This window comes from Lycorma delicatula, chromosome 1 (genome assembly GCF_047948215.1).
Source record: "Lycorma delicatula isolate Av1 chromosome 1, ASM4794821v1, whole genome shotgun sequence".
Taxonomy (NCBI): domain Eukaryota; kingdom Metazoa; phylum Arthropoda; class Insecta; order Hemiptera; family Fulgoridae; genus Lycorma; species Lycorma delicatula.
Window position 1 is genome coordinate 250265361 of NC_134455.1, and position 19993 is coordinate 250285353.

General features: G+C 28.4%; 1 protein-coding gene across 1 annotated transcript in view; it reads right to left on the bottom strand.

Moving 5' to 3' along the window:
* Osi17 (DUF1676 domain-containing protein Osi17) overlaps positions 1 to 19993 on the bottom strand; it is a 149454-nt gene that overhangs the window by 50493 nt on the left and 78968 nt on the right. The window contains exon 4 of the mRNA XM_075375545.1: positions 6539 to 6936. Within this exon, the coding sequence (XP_075231660.1) occupies positions 6539 to 6936 (398 nt within the window). The remainder of the gene's footprint in view (positions 1 to 6538; positions 6937 to 19993) is intronic.

Sequence of the window (19993 nt, forward strand, 5' to 3'; positions counted from 1 at the left end):
AAAAACGTCCAAATAATCGATTACTCCGATCGTTAGTGGTTTCTTTTTCACTTCTCCAGTGTTCCACTATTATTCTTGTTTCATACGTAGGAGTTAAAGGAACTGTATCTTTTTTCTGTATTGTTTAGATACGTAAACAAGAGCGGTTTCTTTCCTGATTGGTATCCGTGTCAAAGATATCAGCTGATAAAAGAGTTGTTGTAAAGGATGATTAAACGATTTTCTAAAAATTACTCGTAATATTTTTATTTTAGTTTAATCAAAGGAATCCATAAAAAAGGAAAAAACCTAAATTATCTTTTTATAATAGAATACTGATTACTCAGTGAAATAACCGCAAAAAAGTTATATGCAAAGTCAGAGAAGAGGTCCCGCTGGTATTACAATTGCATAATAATTGTAGAACATCTTTTACGACATGAACGTTGTAGTACTTCCTTCTAAATTCTAATTCGTGTAACCCCCAAATTTTTCCATTTCTTTATCTATTGTGTACCATGTAGTATTACAGTTTTATTTTAATTGCAGTTAGATTTCATACCAGGAAAGTTTCATTGTTTAATTATAAATCCTAATTTGATAGGTTTTTTTTGTAACAGAAAAAATGAGGTACTTTTATTAATTAACAGCATTAATTTTTTTAATTCAGCCGTAAATTAACGCCTATGAATCTTTTAGAACACTTTCCTATAAAAATAGTGACTTGGAGGAATGTCTTTAATCGTATCTGAGAAGCACAGAATCGTCACATCAGAAAAACACTTTAGTTCCCCATCAAACTTTGAATAAATAAATTTTAATAAAAATTTATAAAATGTTAATTACTAATAACAAGGACTACTTCTTATTAAGTATTAACCCAAACTTTATAAAATTTTGGTGTAGCAGTCCTTACTTTATTGAGCATATTTCATTAATATAATTACCTATTTTTACTAACTGCAATATATTTTCTTCAAAATGATTAAACCATTCAAACACTTTATTATCAATACCGTAGTTTCATTTTTCGAAAGGATCTGATAAGAAACAGTGTCAAAAGCCTTAACAAGAAAAAGTGAGTCTTATTACCGCTACTCGAATTTAAATGAACTTAAACGAATTTAAATATATGTTGGCAACTTTGTAGTGTAGAATTCAAACCTCTTCGGAAACCATACTGATTCTAAGACAAGCAAACAAATATAAATTGAACTAAATATTTCTTTACATATCCTTCTAAAAGTTTAATAGTACGGAAAATTAATGAGATTGGCCGACAGTTAACCATGTCGGTTTTATCTCCATCCTCATTAAAAGGCATAATTAACAATGTTTTTAATTGTTCTATGTATACTCCGTTTGGTAAACTTAGATTGATTATGTGAAGAAAGGGTCTCAACGTGAAGATTTTATGAATTATAAAAATATTTACATTTATAGCATCATCAATCTCAGCAAATAGTAAATTTTATATTGTATTTTTAAATTAAAACTTTATGCTGATTGACCTTCAGAAATGCTTCTAACTTATTCAGCAAATAGTAAATTTTATATTGTATTTTTAAATTAAAACTTTATGCTGATTGACCTTCAGAAATGCTTCTAACTTATTCAGCAAATAGTAAATTTTATATTGTATTTTTAAATTAAAACTTTATGCTGATTGACCTTCAGAAATGCTTCTAACTTACAACATTTACTTCAATGAAACATTCATATCTTTTTACTTTTTTGAAATGTTTTGAGCCGATATTTTGTTAGTTTCACTTACAGCACTAAAATTTTCATTAAAAGATTTTGAAAATGTTGGTCTATCCATTTTTAACAGATACTCAATAGATTATTGTATAAGCTTGCTTGTTAATTTCCAGGTCATTTTGGAAACTCCGTCAGATAAATTTAATTAATTTATGATAATATTTTGAAATTTATAATAAAATTATGTATTAGAGTAACAACTATTTTACATACCAGCCTATCCACAAACATCATTATTACTAAAATAAAGAGGAATATTACGAACAATTGTGCTAGTATTGTGAATACGAATCATGAAAGGGAAGTTACAAATTCAAGCGGGCTCATTTTTTAAATGTTCGTGGAATTTACCGCATTTGTTTAATGTATTATTCGCTCAAAATTGGCGCTACTGTATTCAGCTTTAAACTATATCACCGTATACAACTCATATGCATTTTCAGGTGAGCACACGTGATTCGGCAAATAATTTGTATTTGAGAAATGAATATTAAAAATGGAACATTTTTACACATTTTCATAGAGAAGAATTTTAACTGAATTTACTTTCTTGTATTGAATCGTACTGCTCTTGACCATTGTTATTCACTGATCAAAATACGGTTTAAAATCAAAAGATTTAAAAAGTCAAAGTAATTAATTTGTTAAAATTGAAACCATCATTTTTTTAATTATTTAATGAGAAGACTTAATTGTAATCTTTTACCTCAGCATTTCATTACTTAGGTAATTTTCCATCAATCAGTCGTACACGCTATTTCTAGATTTTATGTTACAAAACGTAACTTACTGGTTTTAATTAAAGATGAAAATTTTTATTTATTAACTAAGTACTTCTGGACTAAAAATAATACATGTTAAAAAACAAATAAGAAATAGAGCACTAGAGATATGTTGCATAAGATGTGTAAAATATTTACACAGAAATGAGATGTCATCGCTGTTACTGGAGCAAGAACAGAATATGGTTATAATCATGCGCAGGTGGCTAGTATGTGAGAGAGTGAATTAGGTTATTGCACATTGGTGACGTCAGTGTAACGGTAATATTGCCGGATGTCCACATGAAACACTCACAACATATCAGTCACTCTCTCTGTCTCTTTTAGTATAATTATTTAGCCGTAGCGCTTAGTTAAATTATACACACAAAGCATATAAAGCAGATATTTATAACCATCATTACATGTTTTACATTGCTTAGAAGTTATATACAAAGGATAAAAAACTATTAGACTAATTACATTTGGAGACCAAGTGCCTTCTCAGATCTTATTTCAGCCTACTCAGTAACCTCATCGCCTCAATAGATACCGGTATAAAATATACTACTGTGTAGCTGCAACTCTGCCATCACATTCAAAAACTTTGACCGATGGTCTGTGTTTTATATGCACAATCGCATTCAGCGCTTTAGCGTCTTAATTTATCCTACGACAGATTCTCTGTGTCGAAGATATCTCAGCGTATTTTTTTAACAAGTCATAATTTCTTTGGTAATTTGAAGCCTTTGGATTGGTATTGCGTATTGGGATGTACATAAATTTTGCACGTAAGTGCTAAAAATTCGGGATGCCGAGGTGGAAACCAGAAGTCTTGCTACCCCTCCACAGCGAAAGGATCCATTACCTTATCGATTGTAAAAACTAATTTATATCAGAAAAATTCTTCTAAAATAGTAATAACGAAACAAGGTTTAATAATCATGTAGTGATAAAACTAATATGAAATAAAATTTGTGAATTAGCTTTACAAAGCAACAGTGAAACCTCAATAAATCGAACACATGCAACTCCAAATTTTCCATTAATTCTAAAAATACTTCTACCCCGTCATTTTTCCGGCAAAAGTGTTTGATGGAACTTTTAAATTAAACATTTTACAATAATAATAATATTTTCGTTATTTATAATTTTGCAATAATTTGAACAATTTTAACGTTTTTCGTGAAATCTACTAATAACCAATACTATCTTAAATGATACAGTGATTTAAATTTTTATTAAGCTTTAAGTACGACTAAACATTAAAAATTCTAAATTTTAATTTAAATTAAATTGCAGATAAAATAGAACTTAGAATAAAGCCAAAAATGTTGCAGAACGATCTATAGATGTTTTAGTTTATGTTTTGTTACATGCATCATTTCAGACTATTGTTAAAAAAAATTCAAACTGTGTGAGGAGGACTCAGAAACATTATAAAAATATCTGATGTGCACACCTCATGACTTCCTTGTACGCCTTGTATTTAACTACCTGAAAATAAATCCTGACGATTACTTTAAAATTCTGTGCCATTATTGTAAAAAAATTTTACAAACAGAGGTTAATAAATTATTAATAAATAAATATATTTAAATTAAACAAAAAAAAAAAAAAAATGTTAAAAAAAAGGCGATGAAGTCAGATTCAAACCGATTTGCCTTCCGCTTGTAAGATCCAAATATTTTATTAATTAAACTTCTGTTTGGCTATAACTCTGGAACCAATGAAAATAAGTACCACTTAAGTATATCGTTGAAAAGCTCTCAATGAGAGCTTATTATTGCAGTTAAGAAAAATTCCAAAATCCAAATATTTTGGGCTTTTTTTGGATAATTTTGATCCAGTCGATTGCAATCAAAAGGGAGGTGAACAACTAGATGTTACAAAAGTCCTAAATCAAAAATTTTAACATCCTGCGGCTAATCGTTTTTGAGTTATGCGATACATAACTACGTACAGACCTCACGTCGAAACTAGTAAAAATGGATTTAGGGATGGTCAAAATAGATATTTCCGTTGAAATCTAAAAACCGAAATTTCTCGCCATCATAATATTTTCTTTACGTCGTACAAGAAAGTAAAAAAAAAAACTGTTTTCTCTGTTTATTATTGTGAATAGTGACATAATAGTTAAATTCAAATCAAGCGCAAAAGATACTGAATGTGATTTATAAAATAAGAAAGTGGAATGTATGGAAACCATTAAAAGCGGAAAGGGCTCAGGCCTATTTTGAATCAATAGTGTAATTTATAAAAAGAATGCTGACTATTATGGGAGTAATATTTTAAAAATTGTATAATCTGTTAATAGTAACAAAAAATCGGGATCAAATATTAATGAACTATTTATTCGAAGGCAAATTCTAAAATGCGCCTAATAAAAATAAAGCCTGTTTGATTGAAACTAATATTTATTTTATTCAAAACAAATATTTTGAACATTTTTAAGCCCAAATATTTCATTTTATGTACCTATGATTGTTTCTTTTAATAAAAGAAATAATCCATCCTAATTAAAAAAAAAAGATAGAAATCAACAATTAGTTTAATAAAAAATTAAATTCGATTATCTGATGAATTAAGGAATGAAAATTAGCTTTGTTATTTTTATTGTTTTCTTTTTAAGAATGCGATAGTAAAACTAATTCATAAATTTAATTCATAAATTGCAATGCGATAGTTTTACTATCGCATTGCAATTTATGAATTAACATAAGATTTATTTTACTTTAAGATTCGCGACACAATGATGTGGTTGTCTTTTACAAGATGGATATGTTAACGAAGTTAGACCTACATTTGAATCAGGATATATTCTTCAGACAATGAAGACACCTTAATAAGTGATTAGCGTAATTATAGATGCAAATCAAAAAATTCATTTTGATAAAGTGGGTCTATAGGAAGGATATAACTAATGAGACACACTCCAATCACTTACAGCGCTCTATAAAAATAGGATGTTATAATCTTATAATTCATTAAGGAATTATCATTTTTAATGATAATTCATCCTTACTACAGATTTATAAATATTTATGTATTATTGAAGGAAGTGTTAATTATGTCGTACCTCATATTTATAACTTACAATAAATGCATGCAAAATAAAGAAACTGAACCTGAACAAGATAAGTTATGAGGACCAAAGTAAAAAGAAAATATTTTTTCATCTGATATTCACTTAATTTTAACATAGAAAGAATGATAAGTATAATGTGAAAGAACGCATCTAAGAGTACAAAACAAAGAGTTGGCTATGGTTAAATTTTTTAAATTATATTTCCACCTCATAAGTATCACGGAGCATGTACTATCTGAACGAAAGGATTATATATATATATATATATATATATATATATATATATATATATTATAATATATATAAATATTAATTTAATACACACATACGCGCACGCGCGCAATTGTGTGTGTGTGTATTAAATTTATATTATTATTATTATTATTTTATATATATTATTAATTTGCAAAAAGGTTAAATATTTATTCAATTCTATGTCAATCAGAGTCGATGTAACATTAAATCTCGTGATTGTTTTTTATCAATTTTGAAGTTTTTATCACTTGTCTTTCTCTTCAGCTCTTAAATGATCAAGGAAAAATGTTTTACTGTTAAACTGAAATAAAACAAACAAAACAAAAGTTATAACGTTATAGAAAAATATTTAAAATTTTCGTTCGATGTTAAGAAGTAGGTCTATGTGAGATGTTTCTGCGTGTGTGATTTCGAAATGTAGGCACTTTCTTTAATTTTTATGCAATTACAAGAAAACATTGAAATATCTTTTATTATTTTTCCTGGACATTCAGAGGATAAAGTAAAATAAAATGATAAAAGAGTTATTTTTCTATGTTGTTAAACTTAATTTACATTACTCATACTAGATAGCATTTTAGAAAATTATTCGATTAATTAGTCCTGTAGAGATTAATTATAAATGTTATAAAATTATTTAATGAAAACATAAATGTTCTATTATTACGGAAATGAATAGAAATAAACTACTTACTTGCTGAGTTCTGCAGACAGTAGATTACTGTGCGGGGTAAATCTAGTAGGGTTCTTGTACATACTGCAGACTAACCTCTCACGGCATCCTTCGTCGTGAACACCGAGACTGGCAAATACAATATCTATTCTGTTTAGAATAGGTGAATAGAAAGGATCGTGTAAGGGTGGTCGAGGCGTTAGTGCTTGCAGTCTTGACGTTAACGCTTGGTTATAATTGGATTTAATATAACCGGCAGGTGGACTTCTTGTATGCGACCCGGCAGGTCCTGGCCCGGAGACTATTCCATTTACTCCTGCAGAACTCGGTCCTGCACCACTGGGTCCGCTTTGAGGCCCACTTCTATGTGGATATGGTGGTGCTTTTATTTCGTTATCTGGATATTGGAATCCTCCAGGCTGAAGAAAAAGAAAAATTCTATAAGAATTTATTTGCGATTAAATACTTTAATAATTGTATTAAAATAAAGTCTATTAAACCTGTTTTTTAGAGATAAATTTCAGGTTAATATAAATGTAATTTAGTACTTTATAAGCTGAATTTAAAGTCTAAAAAAATAAAGTTATTACATTTTTTAAGCGACGAAATATTTGAAATTTAAAATCAATATAAATTATATGTAATAAATGCTATAAGAATATGACATTAAAACAATATTACATATTCTTTACTAGGAGATAAAATCCGCACTGGAAGGTTTGATTTGCTAAAAAAATTAAAGCGAATTAAAGGACTTATCTTCAATATTAAGAGCTTTCCTAAAGTTAACATGTAAAATGACTTGACAAAAAACTATTCATTTCATATCCAACTTTCACTGGATATTGTGTAATAAACGGGTATTAATTAATTATTCAGATTTGATAAAGTACAATTTTAATTAATCAAAAATATAACACTATTTGTATCATCTATCTGTAATGCGGTATGAAACTTTAATCGGGAGTTAGATTAATAAAAGAATTGTACGAACAAAGTTTTAATCGTCAAGAGGGTTTTACAAATCGGAGCATAATATGTTACTGGAGTACTAACTAAAAATACATTCGTTCTAATTATTTAGAATTCTTTAAATAAAAGAAATAAAAAATACCATTAGCATATTCCTTAACCTTTATAATCACATTTCTTCATATTTTTCTTGTAGCGGAATTGTAATAAATTAAATTTAAAAAAAAATTACTGAAGAAATGTGCTTTATTTTATTGAAGAAATCGAATTTTAGATTTTCTTAAATAACCTTAACAGAGCAAATGTTTTAAGTTAATTCATTAACTTGTACTACTAGTAGAAGACGTACTACACACACTGGTCAATAACTTACTACATCAAAATTTTCAATTCAAAATTTCAGTTATAAATAAATAAGCAGCTCACAACTTAATATTAAGAACTTTATTTAATTGATTGGAATAAATGCATTATTATTTAGTCAGTTTTTTCTTTAAGTGACATGTAATTGTGATTAATTGACGAATTTTTTGAATAGTGATTATTGAAATGCAATTCACTTGCAAAACAAATTTATTTACAAATCAGTTTATTATTAATTTCGTTGTACGTCAAAAATTTATTTAATGTAAAATAACTTTCACCTGGTTCTTCCAAATAAAATGACAAAGATTATATGTATGGTACTGTAAAAACTTCTGAACTTAAGATGCAACCAGATAAGGTAAATTAAGATAATTAAATCAAAAGGAATTCTGATTAGCTTGATATCTGGATATTTATGGAAAAGCTATTTTTTTTTAACATTCTAAACCTAGTGACATTTCATGTTAGTACTTTTTTTGTTCTACTTATCTAAGCTCTAAAAAGAACAGAACCTATTTCTTTGGATGAAACCTATGATTGTTTCAAAAGTTAAAGAAAGTCACTTTTGTAATAATATCCCAACCTCTACATTGATGATAGGTGATATAAACATTAGATAACCGCTGTCGATCAATAAAAGAAGTAGCATTACATTTAAAAAATGATAAAATCCCAGATGTTTCATCGTGAAATAGTTCTTAAAAACCTTTTACCAATTATATAGATATCGTTTTCAAAAAATAATTTTATATGCAGCCAGTTCTAATTTATTTCACCACCATTAAAGTTTGTGACAACAAACTACAATTGCTTTAAGTACTGGTATTGATTGAAGAATCGAATAGTTAAAATTTGGGGGTAAGACGGTAATAATGTAACTACCTAATAGAATCCTTTAGAACAAAATACTTTGCACGGTAAGAAAGTATAAGCTTAAGAATAGAATGGATATTGCTAGGCCTAAGAAGATATGCATAATGTGAGATGAGAAGTAGAATACAAATACCATCTACACTTTTGGACACATAAATAAGTGGACGTCTTTCGTCCATGAAAGAAAGAAAGTGATAACTTTGGTAAGACTAAACCGTGTCAACCTTCGTAGAGTTGAAAACGCCATTATGACAAAAGAGAGAGAGAAGATTCTCTACTAAGCTTTTTTTTACACTTACTGAAACAATGAAGGAATGTAATATCAGGAAGTCGATGAATAAAATAAAGGTGACAACGTTTATAGGTAAAAATTATGCAAGATCAAAAATTGTAATTGATCCGTTACACATCACACAAGTTCTACTATAAAAATTTCGGGATTGATGTTTCATATAAAAATTATTTTTAAGATCGGTTAAGAGGTACAGTAGACAGGACAGAAAGGAATGACAACTTTATGAATGAAAGAATTTATTTATTCTCACTTCATGACAAAATTCAGTTGTAATGAACCGAATAATTTGACTATCTGAATAGAATCACTGGGAGCAAAATACGTTTCATGCTAAGGGAATATACAATAAAAAGTAGAAGAGAGGTAAGTCTAAAAGAAACATGCGTAATCCGAAATGGAAGACGAAATTGTAATCTATTAAATTATATATTATTCGTCTACTCCTATTTCATAAATAGGTTTTTCTCTTAAACTTGAGGTTAAAGGCCTTAAAAGAATGTCAAGAGATACAATTTTCCAATTTTGTAGAAGTTAAAAAAATGATGTTGGGAATTATTCGTAAGTAGTAGATTGATTATCTATTATAATTGGTTTGGTAAACAAACGTGAACACGTTTGGTAAACGTGTTCTTTTTCTAGTGACGTTAAGAACTATAACTGCATACTATTTTTTGTTGTAACAATAGTAATTTGTTTTCATCCAGTGCCTTTAGTAACTCACCTTATTTTCATAACCATCTTCACTTAGCCACGTTACGCTGTTTAACAGTTTGATTATATCCTTCAATTTGATAGTGTAGTACCGTAGCAAACGCTAAGGCATCATAAACACAGTGTATCTTAATCAAACATGTGCAGCTAATATAGGGTAATTTAACTTACTTCAATTAATAGTAGGGTAATTATCATTTAAAACCACAAAATGTGTTATAATGAACACTTAATTACGACAAAGGGTAGCTTATTTTCACGACAATAAAAGTAATAATGAAGATAAATTTTCACATTAATGAGTTTCCTGTGAAGTAGGATGCTATTTGAAGAACTTAAATTACAAACATCCTTTTTTTAAATTTGATTGACATTATTCTTATTCTAATATTAGATCTTAGGTTAGTACTGTTACTCTTTACGTAATTAAATGATTTAATGTTTTAATAAACAATATTAATTAGATTTAAACAGATAATGAAATAATTAAGCTTAAATTTTCTCAGTTAAATTAATTTTTCATTCATGATTCTAGAATTTTAATTTTACCTGAGAAATGTTCATTTAAAATAATTTTTGTTTTTTTTTGTTTTATAAAACTTTTCTTTCTGTTTGAAATAAAATCAATTGATATACTATAATTAAAATTAACTTTTACGGGTTCAAAAAGATAAAACAGAAAAGAGAACAATATTCATCTTATTTGCCTAAAAACAGATTATCGATGTCGATGACTGTTATATTACCTGACTTCTATTATAATTTTTGAACAGTTTGAAATTTTGGTGGAAATTTTCTTATTTAGGTCGGGTGTTATAGGGAAAATACAGGACACAATAAAATATTTTAATGCTATCCTTGAAGAATAATTCATCGATTTTTGTACGAGATTATTTTGTGAGAAGCACAAAATATTTATGATACACCGAGACCAGTTTAATGGAGCATGTTGAAGTAATGTAGTTGAAAACGAACATATAAAACTGTTATAGGCTATTAAGGCATACCATTTAGGGTTAATTGACATTTGAGAATGTGTATTTACTCAAGTGTTAAATAGTATCTTACCAAACTAAAACGAGCGGTTTCAGTCATTATGTCGTAATTTATAACATAGTATTCAAGTACCCTGATTATTGTTACATATTTTTATTATTACGTTCTTTTGACTTATATTTAATCATAAATAGCGAAAAGAAATTCAAATGAGATTATGTAAAAAATTTGCATGAGTTTGAACTTAAACGATATATCGTTAAAATACTTACAAAATAAATATTTATGCATACATTAATAAAATAAATAAATATATCATTTAGTTCAATTGATAACTATGGTTTTATATATATAATCTCAAGGATATGTAGGTTTGCCGAAGCGAGCTCTGTGGCCCTGAGGTAAGCCCTGGGAGCCCCCGGGTTGGCTCCGAGGTTCTCCTGAGCCGATTTGAGCCCCGGGAGTCCAGATCTGGCTAGACGGTTCGCGTAGGATATAAATCTATTATATATGAAAATATATGAACGAAAATTTATCTTGAAGTAGAAACAGGAACTCAGTAAAAACCAAGGAAGCTACCACGTTGGTCTAGTGGTGAACGCGTCTTCCTAAATCAGCTGATTTGAAAGTCGAGAGTTCCAGCGTTCAAGCCCTAGTGAAGACAGTTACTTTTAAACGGATTTGAGTATTAGATCGTGGATACCGGTGTTCTTTGGTGGTTGGGTTTCAATTAACCACACATCTCAGGAATGAGCGAACTGACTGTACAAGACAGTTAGTTACACTCATACATTTCATCCTCTGAATTAATACCTGAACGGTAATTCCCGGAGGCTAAACAGGAAAAAGAAAGAAAATAAAAACCAACGAAAAGTGTTAAACATTTTTCACGGCTGTCAGCTGGAATATTATACTTTAATCATTTTGACTGAAGTTACACTTTTCTTACAAACCTTTTTTTATCATTTTTCTTATCTTTTAGTTTTAAATAAAAAAAAGTAATTTAAAATAAAATAGGGTTATCATGTTTGCTTCTTACGGAAGAAAATTTATTGAGACTGGAAGAAGTAATCATTAATAAATATGCATCATTCTTTTGCATAAAACAGTGCGATAAAGTTCAAAACAAGTAAATTAATTTCTGTATTCTATTTTCAATTTATTTTGTTTTATTTTTATAAATTTTATAAAAGTTTTATAGATCTTCTTTTCTTAAATTGAAATTCTGTCACTTTCTTAAATTTTTTCCTCCAAGAAAAAATAATTATTAAAAAAGAAAAAAAATATTTTTTTTCATAGTCTAAATGAAATTGGAAAAACAGCTGCAAAACAAACTTAATGATATTTCATAAAATTCATACACGGATTATATAAAAAATGCAACATGTAGTTGAGAGTTTCTTTAGTGCTGGTTCATGAGTTGAATTCTAAATTAGATCATGAAGTAATAACTGTTAAAAAAAATATTTTTCTAATATTTAATTATCTTACACGCTAAGATTTGTTCTTTCAGGGTGCTACTCAGGGAAGTACATAAAAATAATTTCAAAGAGCTAAAATTACACCTACACAAGGAGAACTCAACAAGAATTATGATTTTATTTATATTTACAAAAAAATCTTACAGAAAACACGGAATATTTAGAGGATAAAAAACATAAAATATACCCAAAGAAAAGCTATGGTAAACGGTTATTGAAGTAAATTCCAAACATAAAACGTTCAAAATTATATAAGACGATCAGCAGATACAGTGTATATCCGTATTATATACACCAATTGGTACATATAAAAAAGTGCATTTTTCCAATTCATAAAAAGAGTTCTCTTTTTTGGTACATGTATATATATTATTGATATTGACTGGAATCGGTAGATGAACTGGCCAGGTATCACGATATTTTAAAAAATTGCAATTCCAAAATATTTTCTGAATTGTATTACAAATTCTTAATGTTTGGGTAGAAATTAATAAACCTGAAAATTAAGAAACTGCTATTAGAAGTTGTCTATAATTTTATGTAATCGTTTTCTGGATGTCAGTAATGACTTTGGGACTTAAAAATTGGAAATGTTATTTTGATAACATTCTTGTTTTGTTTTGAGACAGCAATAAGGGAAGTTTCTGCTAGAGGTACTGAATGTTATAAAAGTATTAATTTGAAATTTAGCGAAAAAAGTTACGGTACTAAAGTAGATAGATTACAAATTCTGACATAGATTATAAAAAAAAAAATGAGAATTGGGTTAACAGATCAAACTATTATTAACCTTGGGTAACTGAAAAGTTTATCGTTGCTTAAGTGATGTCATTGAGACAGAGATGTGTTAGTATTATTGCTTGGTGTCCAGTTTTTAGCGAATGTAAAATTTCAAGCTTTAATTTGTTAAAGTTTGATCGTCAAAATTTAGATCTTTGAAGACATAATAAAACATTTAAATTTTCGATTTTCAGGTTATGTAATTAAATTAATATCAGATTCGCTATTTAATAATTCAGGAAAAAGTCGCATGAATGATATTTAATTTAATTACAGTTTTCATTTCCTTTTACAAAGCGTTAAAATTTTGTTTCTTTACTGGTAGCAAAAATGACATCCTATTTACGAGTATTTATCATTTTTGTAATACTATATGTTCAACAATTTTATAAAATGACACTAATATTAAGGCCCACTTTTGTGTAATTAGTATTTTTCTGTAATATACATATATTATCAATCTTTCCTCATGAATTTTTAAAACCTGGAAACATATGAGAAAACGGAGCCTCTATTTTATGGATGTAGGAAAACGAAGTGTTTTATTATGTTTATATTTTATCAAAAAAAGTGATTTCACTTATATTTACAGTTCCTGTTATATTATTTTCTTTTATTCATTGCCTATAATTTACTATTGATATCTTGATATCTTATTTATTATAACCTAGCTTTTTTTGTATTTAAGTCGTATTGCTTGAGATTTCCCTAAGAGTTTTTATTGTTCAATAATTGTCCATCGATTATTATTTTATCAATATTATTATTATAATTAAATGCCAATTGTATAAAAAAAGTCAACTGAGTTTTTATTTTGTGTATTTATATTCACTTTCAGAAATTAAATTTATTAATTTAAAAATACAATTAAGTATTTAATCATGAACATAATTATTACATATTTTTTTAAACAAAAAAAGTAAATTAATAAGTCTTAGCGGCTAATTAAAAAAAAATTAAGTCGTAGTGTGTGTGTGTCAGATGATTTTAAGGAACAATTTCCGACATTGAAACATTAAAGTGTAACTGTACATTTTTCTTATTTTTTAGGCCTCCGGGACCACCGTTAGTTAGGTATTGCTTCAGAGGATGAGATGAAATTATAATTTTTTAGCTTGTGAAGATGCCATGCCTTACCGGGATTCGAACCCGGGACCTCCTTGTGAAACGCCGAGACGGTACCGCTCGCGCCATGTCCGGCCATGGAGGATATATTTATGTATATATATATATATATTAATTAAAAAAGCCAGTAGAAATTAAAAGAAAAATTGAGTACGATAAGATAAAAATCATTAAAAAAATCTTTTTTGCGTAAATCTATTGAAAATTATCGACAGCTAAATAGAGTTTTTAATTTAAAATATTTTTTGTCATCTCTAAGTGGCTTGTGACTCCATTATAAAATACATTCTCCAAGTCAAGTAATTATTTTACATAGTTAAAGTCATCTTAACTAGAATTCTATACAGAAGAATTGAGAGGAGAGTGGAAGAAGTGTTAGGAGAAGATCAGTTTGGTTTCAGGAAAAGTATAGGGACAAGGGAAGCAATTTTAGGCCTCAGATTAATAGTAGAAGAAAGATTAAAGAAAAACAAACCAACATACTTGGCGTTTATAGACCTAGAAAAGGCATTCGATAACGTAGACTGGAATAAAATGTTCAGCATTTTAAAAAAAATTAGGGTTCAAATACAGAGATAGAAGAACAATTGCTAACATGTACAGGAACCAAACAGCAACAGTAACAATTGAAGAACATAAGAAAGAAGCTGTAATAAGAAAGGGAGTCCGACAAGGATGTTCCCTCTCTCCGTTACTTTTTAATCTTTACATGGAACTAGCAGTTAATGATGTTAAAGAACAATTTAGATTCGGAGTAACAGTACAAGGTGAAAAGATAAAGATGCTACGATTTGCTGATGATATAGTAATTCTAGCCGAGAGTAAAAAGGATTTAGAAGAAACAATGAATGGCATAGATGAAGTCCTACGCAAGAACTATCGCATGAAAATAAACAAGAACAAAATAAAAGTAATGAAATGTAGTAGAAATAACAAAGATGGACGACTGAATGTGAAAATAGGAGGAGAAAAGATTATGGAGGTAGAAGAATTTTGTTATTTGGGAAGTAGAATTACTAAAGATGGACGAAGCAGGAGCGATATAAAATGCCAAATAGCACAAGCTAAACGAGCCTTCAGTAAGAAATATAAATTGTTTACATCAAAAATTAATTTAAATGTCAGGAAAAGATTTTTGAAAGTGTATGTTTTGAGTATCGCTTTATATGGAAGTGAAACTTGGACAATCGGAGTATCTGAGAAGAAAAGATTAGAAGCTTTTGAAATGTGGTGCTATAGGAGAATGTTAAAAATCAGATGGGTGGATAAAGTGACAAATGAAGAGGTATTGCGGCAAATAGATGAAGAAAGAAGCATTTGGAAAAATATAGTTAAAAGAAGAGACAGACTTATAGGCCACATACTAAGGCATCCTGCAATAGTCGCTTTAATATTGGAAGGACAAGTAGAAGGGAAAAATTGTGTAGGCAGGCCACGTTTGGAATATGTAAAACAAATTGTTAGGGATGTAGGATGTAGAGGGTATACTGAAATGAAACGACTAGCACTAGATAGGGAATCTTGGAGAGCTGCATCAAACCAGTCAAATGACTGAAGACAAAAAAAAAACAGTTAAAGTATTAATAAATGTTAATATTTACCTTTTATGTATTTTTAAAATAATATTCACCTACAAACAATAATCTATGAGCAAATAACGAAGAATATAGCCGATTGTGGCAATAAATTTATATTACTTTGTCACTGTTAGCACAATTGCTAACTATTGAAAATTAAGCTGCGCTCACATAAGTTTACGGGAAGATAGGTTGATGGTGTTGAAGGTTAATGAGTGAAAGCAACATTAATTAGCAACAATGAACGGTTAAAGCGTGTTACTATATTGAAATTTCCAATGACTTTTATTTTAACAAGGAAGTCAATCGATTTCTTTTACATCTTATTTTTTTGCCTGAATTCCTTAACACATTTCTGTCGCATACTCTGTCGATAACTTTACTTTTACATTTATCAAACAAAAATTTTATAAATGGCGCGGTACAGTTAAGTTATTCTACGATATGGTTTTTTTTTTACAGTATAATTTTATACTTGTACTTAGATATTGTTAGAAACAATAATAGGGGTTAATTAAGTTACCTCTGTCATCAAGGGTGTAGTGTAAATTTAACTGCGCCGATGCACACCATTGTACATTATTAATTTGTGCATATTAGTGAACAAAAAAAAAACAAAACTTTTTTCTTTCATAGTGTTATGAAAAAAATACAAAATAAAGATATCTAGAAATGAAAAGCATGAAAAGTGAAATAATTTTCAACAATTCATACTCGATATTTTGTAAAATTCATTTGAAATTCGGGGTAACGTACTTATCATCAACTTCAGATGAATCGTTGAGTATTATTCATTATTTATTCTTTATTTTATTATTTTCATCCATCCAGTTTTCTTTAAATCGTATACCGTTGAGGATTTATTATTATAAATTTTTTTTTTTTTTTTTAACTTTCTCTAAGATGATATGATTTGAAGTTTCTGATATAATTGAAGATTAAGTATTAGTTATAATATTAAATGTTATATTTTTATGGCAGATGGTCTATATTAGTAAATTACAAAGGTGTGAAATGCAAAGTGTTTGCAGATAGATTAACAAAAACTTATGAATATTTTTGTACATTTATTTTAAGATTTTTTAATGAAGCGGCATCATTTGTGGTAAATTAATTACAATTAACGGAGCAAAAATATTAAGTTATGTTTTACCTGACGCAATTTAATAGCAGTAAACTTTAAAAGGACAACTTAATTAAAGATATCGCTACTTATAATATCGATATCAAATTCTGGTGCTTGTAAATAATTTACGTGGCTCCATAAGATTATTCTACAAGAGTCAGCAAAATTAAAATAACTATTCCATTCACAGCGCTGACAGATAATTGCAAATCATATGAAAATTTAAAACATTTTCCTTCTTTAAATTGGTCTTTAAAACGAAAGCCTTTGTTAATATATCTATATTTTGTAACACTAATTTTACTTGACAAATCTTCAATTCCTAGAACCCCTAGAACGATAAATAAAAAAATGCGTTGAATGTTTCACGGTTTTTAATTGCGAAGACACTAATTGGTAATTCTTTAATTTTTATGCATCAATGAGTTATAGTTTCGCATTTGTACGAAACCCATATAATGAAAAATAAGTTCATAGGATAAGGTAGTTTCAGATTTCTAGAAGTGTAACAGTTATCAAAGAGGTTACAACTTCTAATTTCAAGTGTTCTTTTATATGAACTGCTGAAGTGTTTAATTTCTTATGTAGTGTGGTAATGTTCATACGGTAATGATATACGGGGTCGAGCATGTACCGAATTAATTTTTTAATAATTAAAAGCATTTCGATTGATATATCTTAAGCATCTCAAAGTTGACCTAACCTGATACATGTATATCAGAGCTCAAACAGTTCGAGATAGTTTTAGGGACTGTTTTATTTAGCAGTAGTTTCTTATTAATTTATTATTCCACAATAATTTTAATTTTTTTTGTTGAATAACCAATAAAGTTTTCATACTTGTACCATATGTTTGTAAAGCTTTCTTTTGTGCCACACGTGTATCTTCCAGGTAAGCTGTCGGTATAAGTAGGCCAAGACATTTAGCCGTGTCAGTTTGTGAAATTTCATTGTTGCTTATAACACTGGAGGACATATTTACTTTGTACACGTGTGGTGTAAAGGTAATATGTAAATTATTTTGTTTATTTTATTTTATTCGTCCCTACTGCAGTTAATCTTGCATGATAATATAATATTTAGATTTATTCAAGATTACGAAATACTACTCTATTTTCAGTTTCACGTTTTCCAACAATCACTTGAAAATTATATTTTGTTTAGATGCTACATCAAAGATACAAAAGTACAGATTTTCTTTTCTTAAATGTACTCTTTACTTTGCCAAACTTAGAAAATAAAAAAATATTCCATGTACAAAAAATGTGATGTGGACACCACATGAATTCCTTGAACGCCTATTAAATTACATATACACATTTTTTGCTGCAATTCATTTAAACTTATTTAATTTGAAAGTGAGATACTATACTTCAATTTTTTAATAAAGTGAACGAGTTAAACAATTGCAGAAATATCAGTGTTTATTAACATCAAATATTTATAAAATTATTAATTCAACAATTTTACATGAAATATTAAGAAAGAGTAAAGGTCCCTTTATTACTCATATTACTTGATCAGTACAGTATTATTCGTATCTTTGTGAGTTGCTGATTACCAAAAGTTTCAGATTTCTGGTGTGTCGTATAAATAAAGTTAATAATAATTAAACTATTCTGTTTAGTGAACTCCTGTATACTGACTACAAATGTTAATTTCGACCTTACGGTGTAAAATATTCAATTTTTATTATTGGATTATTTGGTGAATAATCAAAAATGAAAAAGAAATAATCAACAGGAAAAAATATAACATGAAGGAATATATCTAAAAAAAAAACCATAAGAAGATGAATATGAAGTGGAAGAAAACGTTAAGAACAAGGGAATAATAAAAAAATTAAGAGATGATAAATATAAAGAGGAAGAAAACGTTAAGACCAAGGAAAGAATATAAAAAGGAATCTCTCTATATTCAATGATGAATATAAAGAGACAGAAAATTTGAAAACTAGAAAACGTTACACAAATTAAGATCAGAGAAGTTATATCAAACCAAAGAGCGATGAAATGATTGGCAACAAAAAACAAACGAAATGATCAACTCCGACTTTAGGGAGAATATTGTCCGACAATATTAGAGGAGTAATGAACTAAAAGATAAAAGTTTTTTGCAATTTATCAAAGATCGGGTTTGTATGTCTCAGTGTATATGTTGTTTTTGTGAGGGACTATTTTTCAGTCACTCTGTAGTTAACTTTAATGTAGATAAAATTAAATAGAAATTCCAGAATAATTAAATAAAATTAATCAAAAATTAAACTAGAAAATCCAAAAATAATAAGATTCTAAAATACAATTTTCTATTAATACTGAATATCAGATATTTCAACAAATCTATTATATATACACATTTTTGCCGGCCTCCGTGGCGCGAGTGGTAGCGTCTCGGCCTTTCATCCGGTGGTCCGGGGATCGAATCCCGATCAGGCATGTCTTTTTTACACATGCTGCAAATCATTCATCTTATCCTACAATCATGGGTTAATTATTAATAAATCAATATATTTAAAAAAAAAAAATTAAAAAAAAGGAGATGAAGTCTGATTCGAACCGAATGTGCCGTGCCTTCTCTTGTAAGATCCAAATATTTCATTAATTAAAATTTTATTTGGCTATAACTCTGTAACCAATGAAAATAAGACCATTTATGATATGAAAAGGTTTTAATGAGAGCTTATTACTGCAATTAAGAAAAAGTCCAAAATCAAAATTTTTTGGTATTTTGGGTTTTTTTTTGGACAGTTTTGGTTCAGTCGATTGCAATCAAAAGGGAGGGTCACAACTAGATGTTACATCAGTCCTAAATTCAAAATTTCAACATCTTGGCTAATTGTTTTTGAGTTATGTGTGATACATGCATACGTACGTCACAGACGTCATGCAGACGTCACGCTGAAACTAGTCAAAATGGATTCAGTGATGGTCAAAATGGATATTTCCGTTGAAATCTGAAAATCGAAATTTTTCGCTACCATAATACTTTCTTTACTTCGCAAAAGGAAGTAAAAATATATATAAAAAAATATATAATTATAAAAAAATATATAAAAAATAAATAAATAAAAAAAAGAAACAAAAAAAAGAAAAACAAAATACGCAGGATCCCGTCAAGTTCGAGGCGTGGGGCCAGCAATGGAGGCGCGGATGGAGAAAAGACATATGAGGTGCT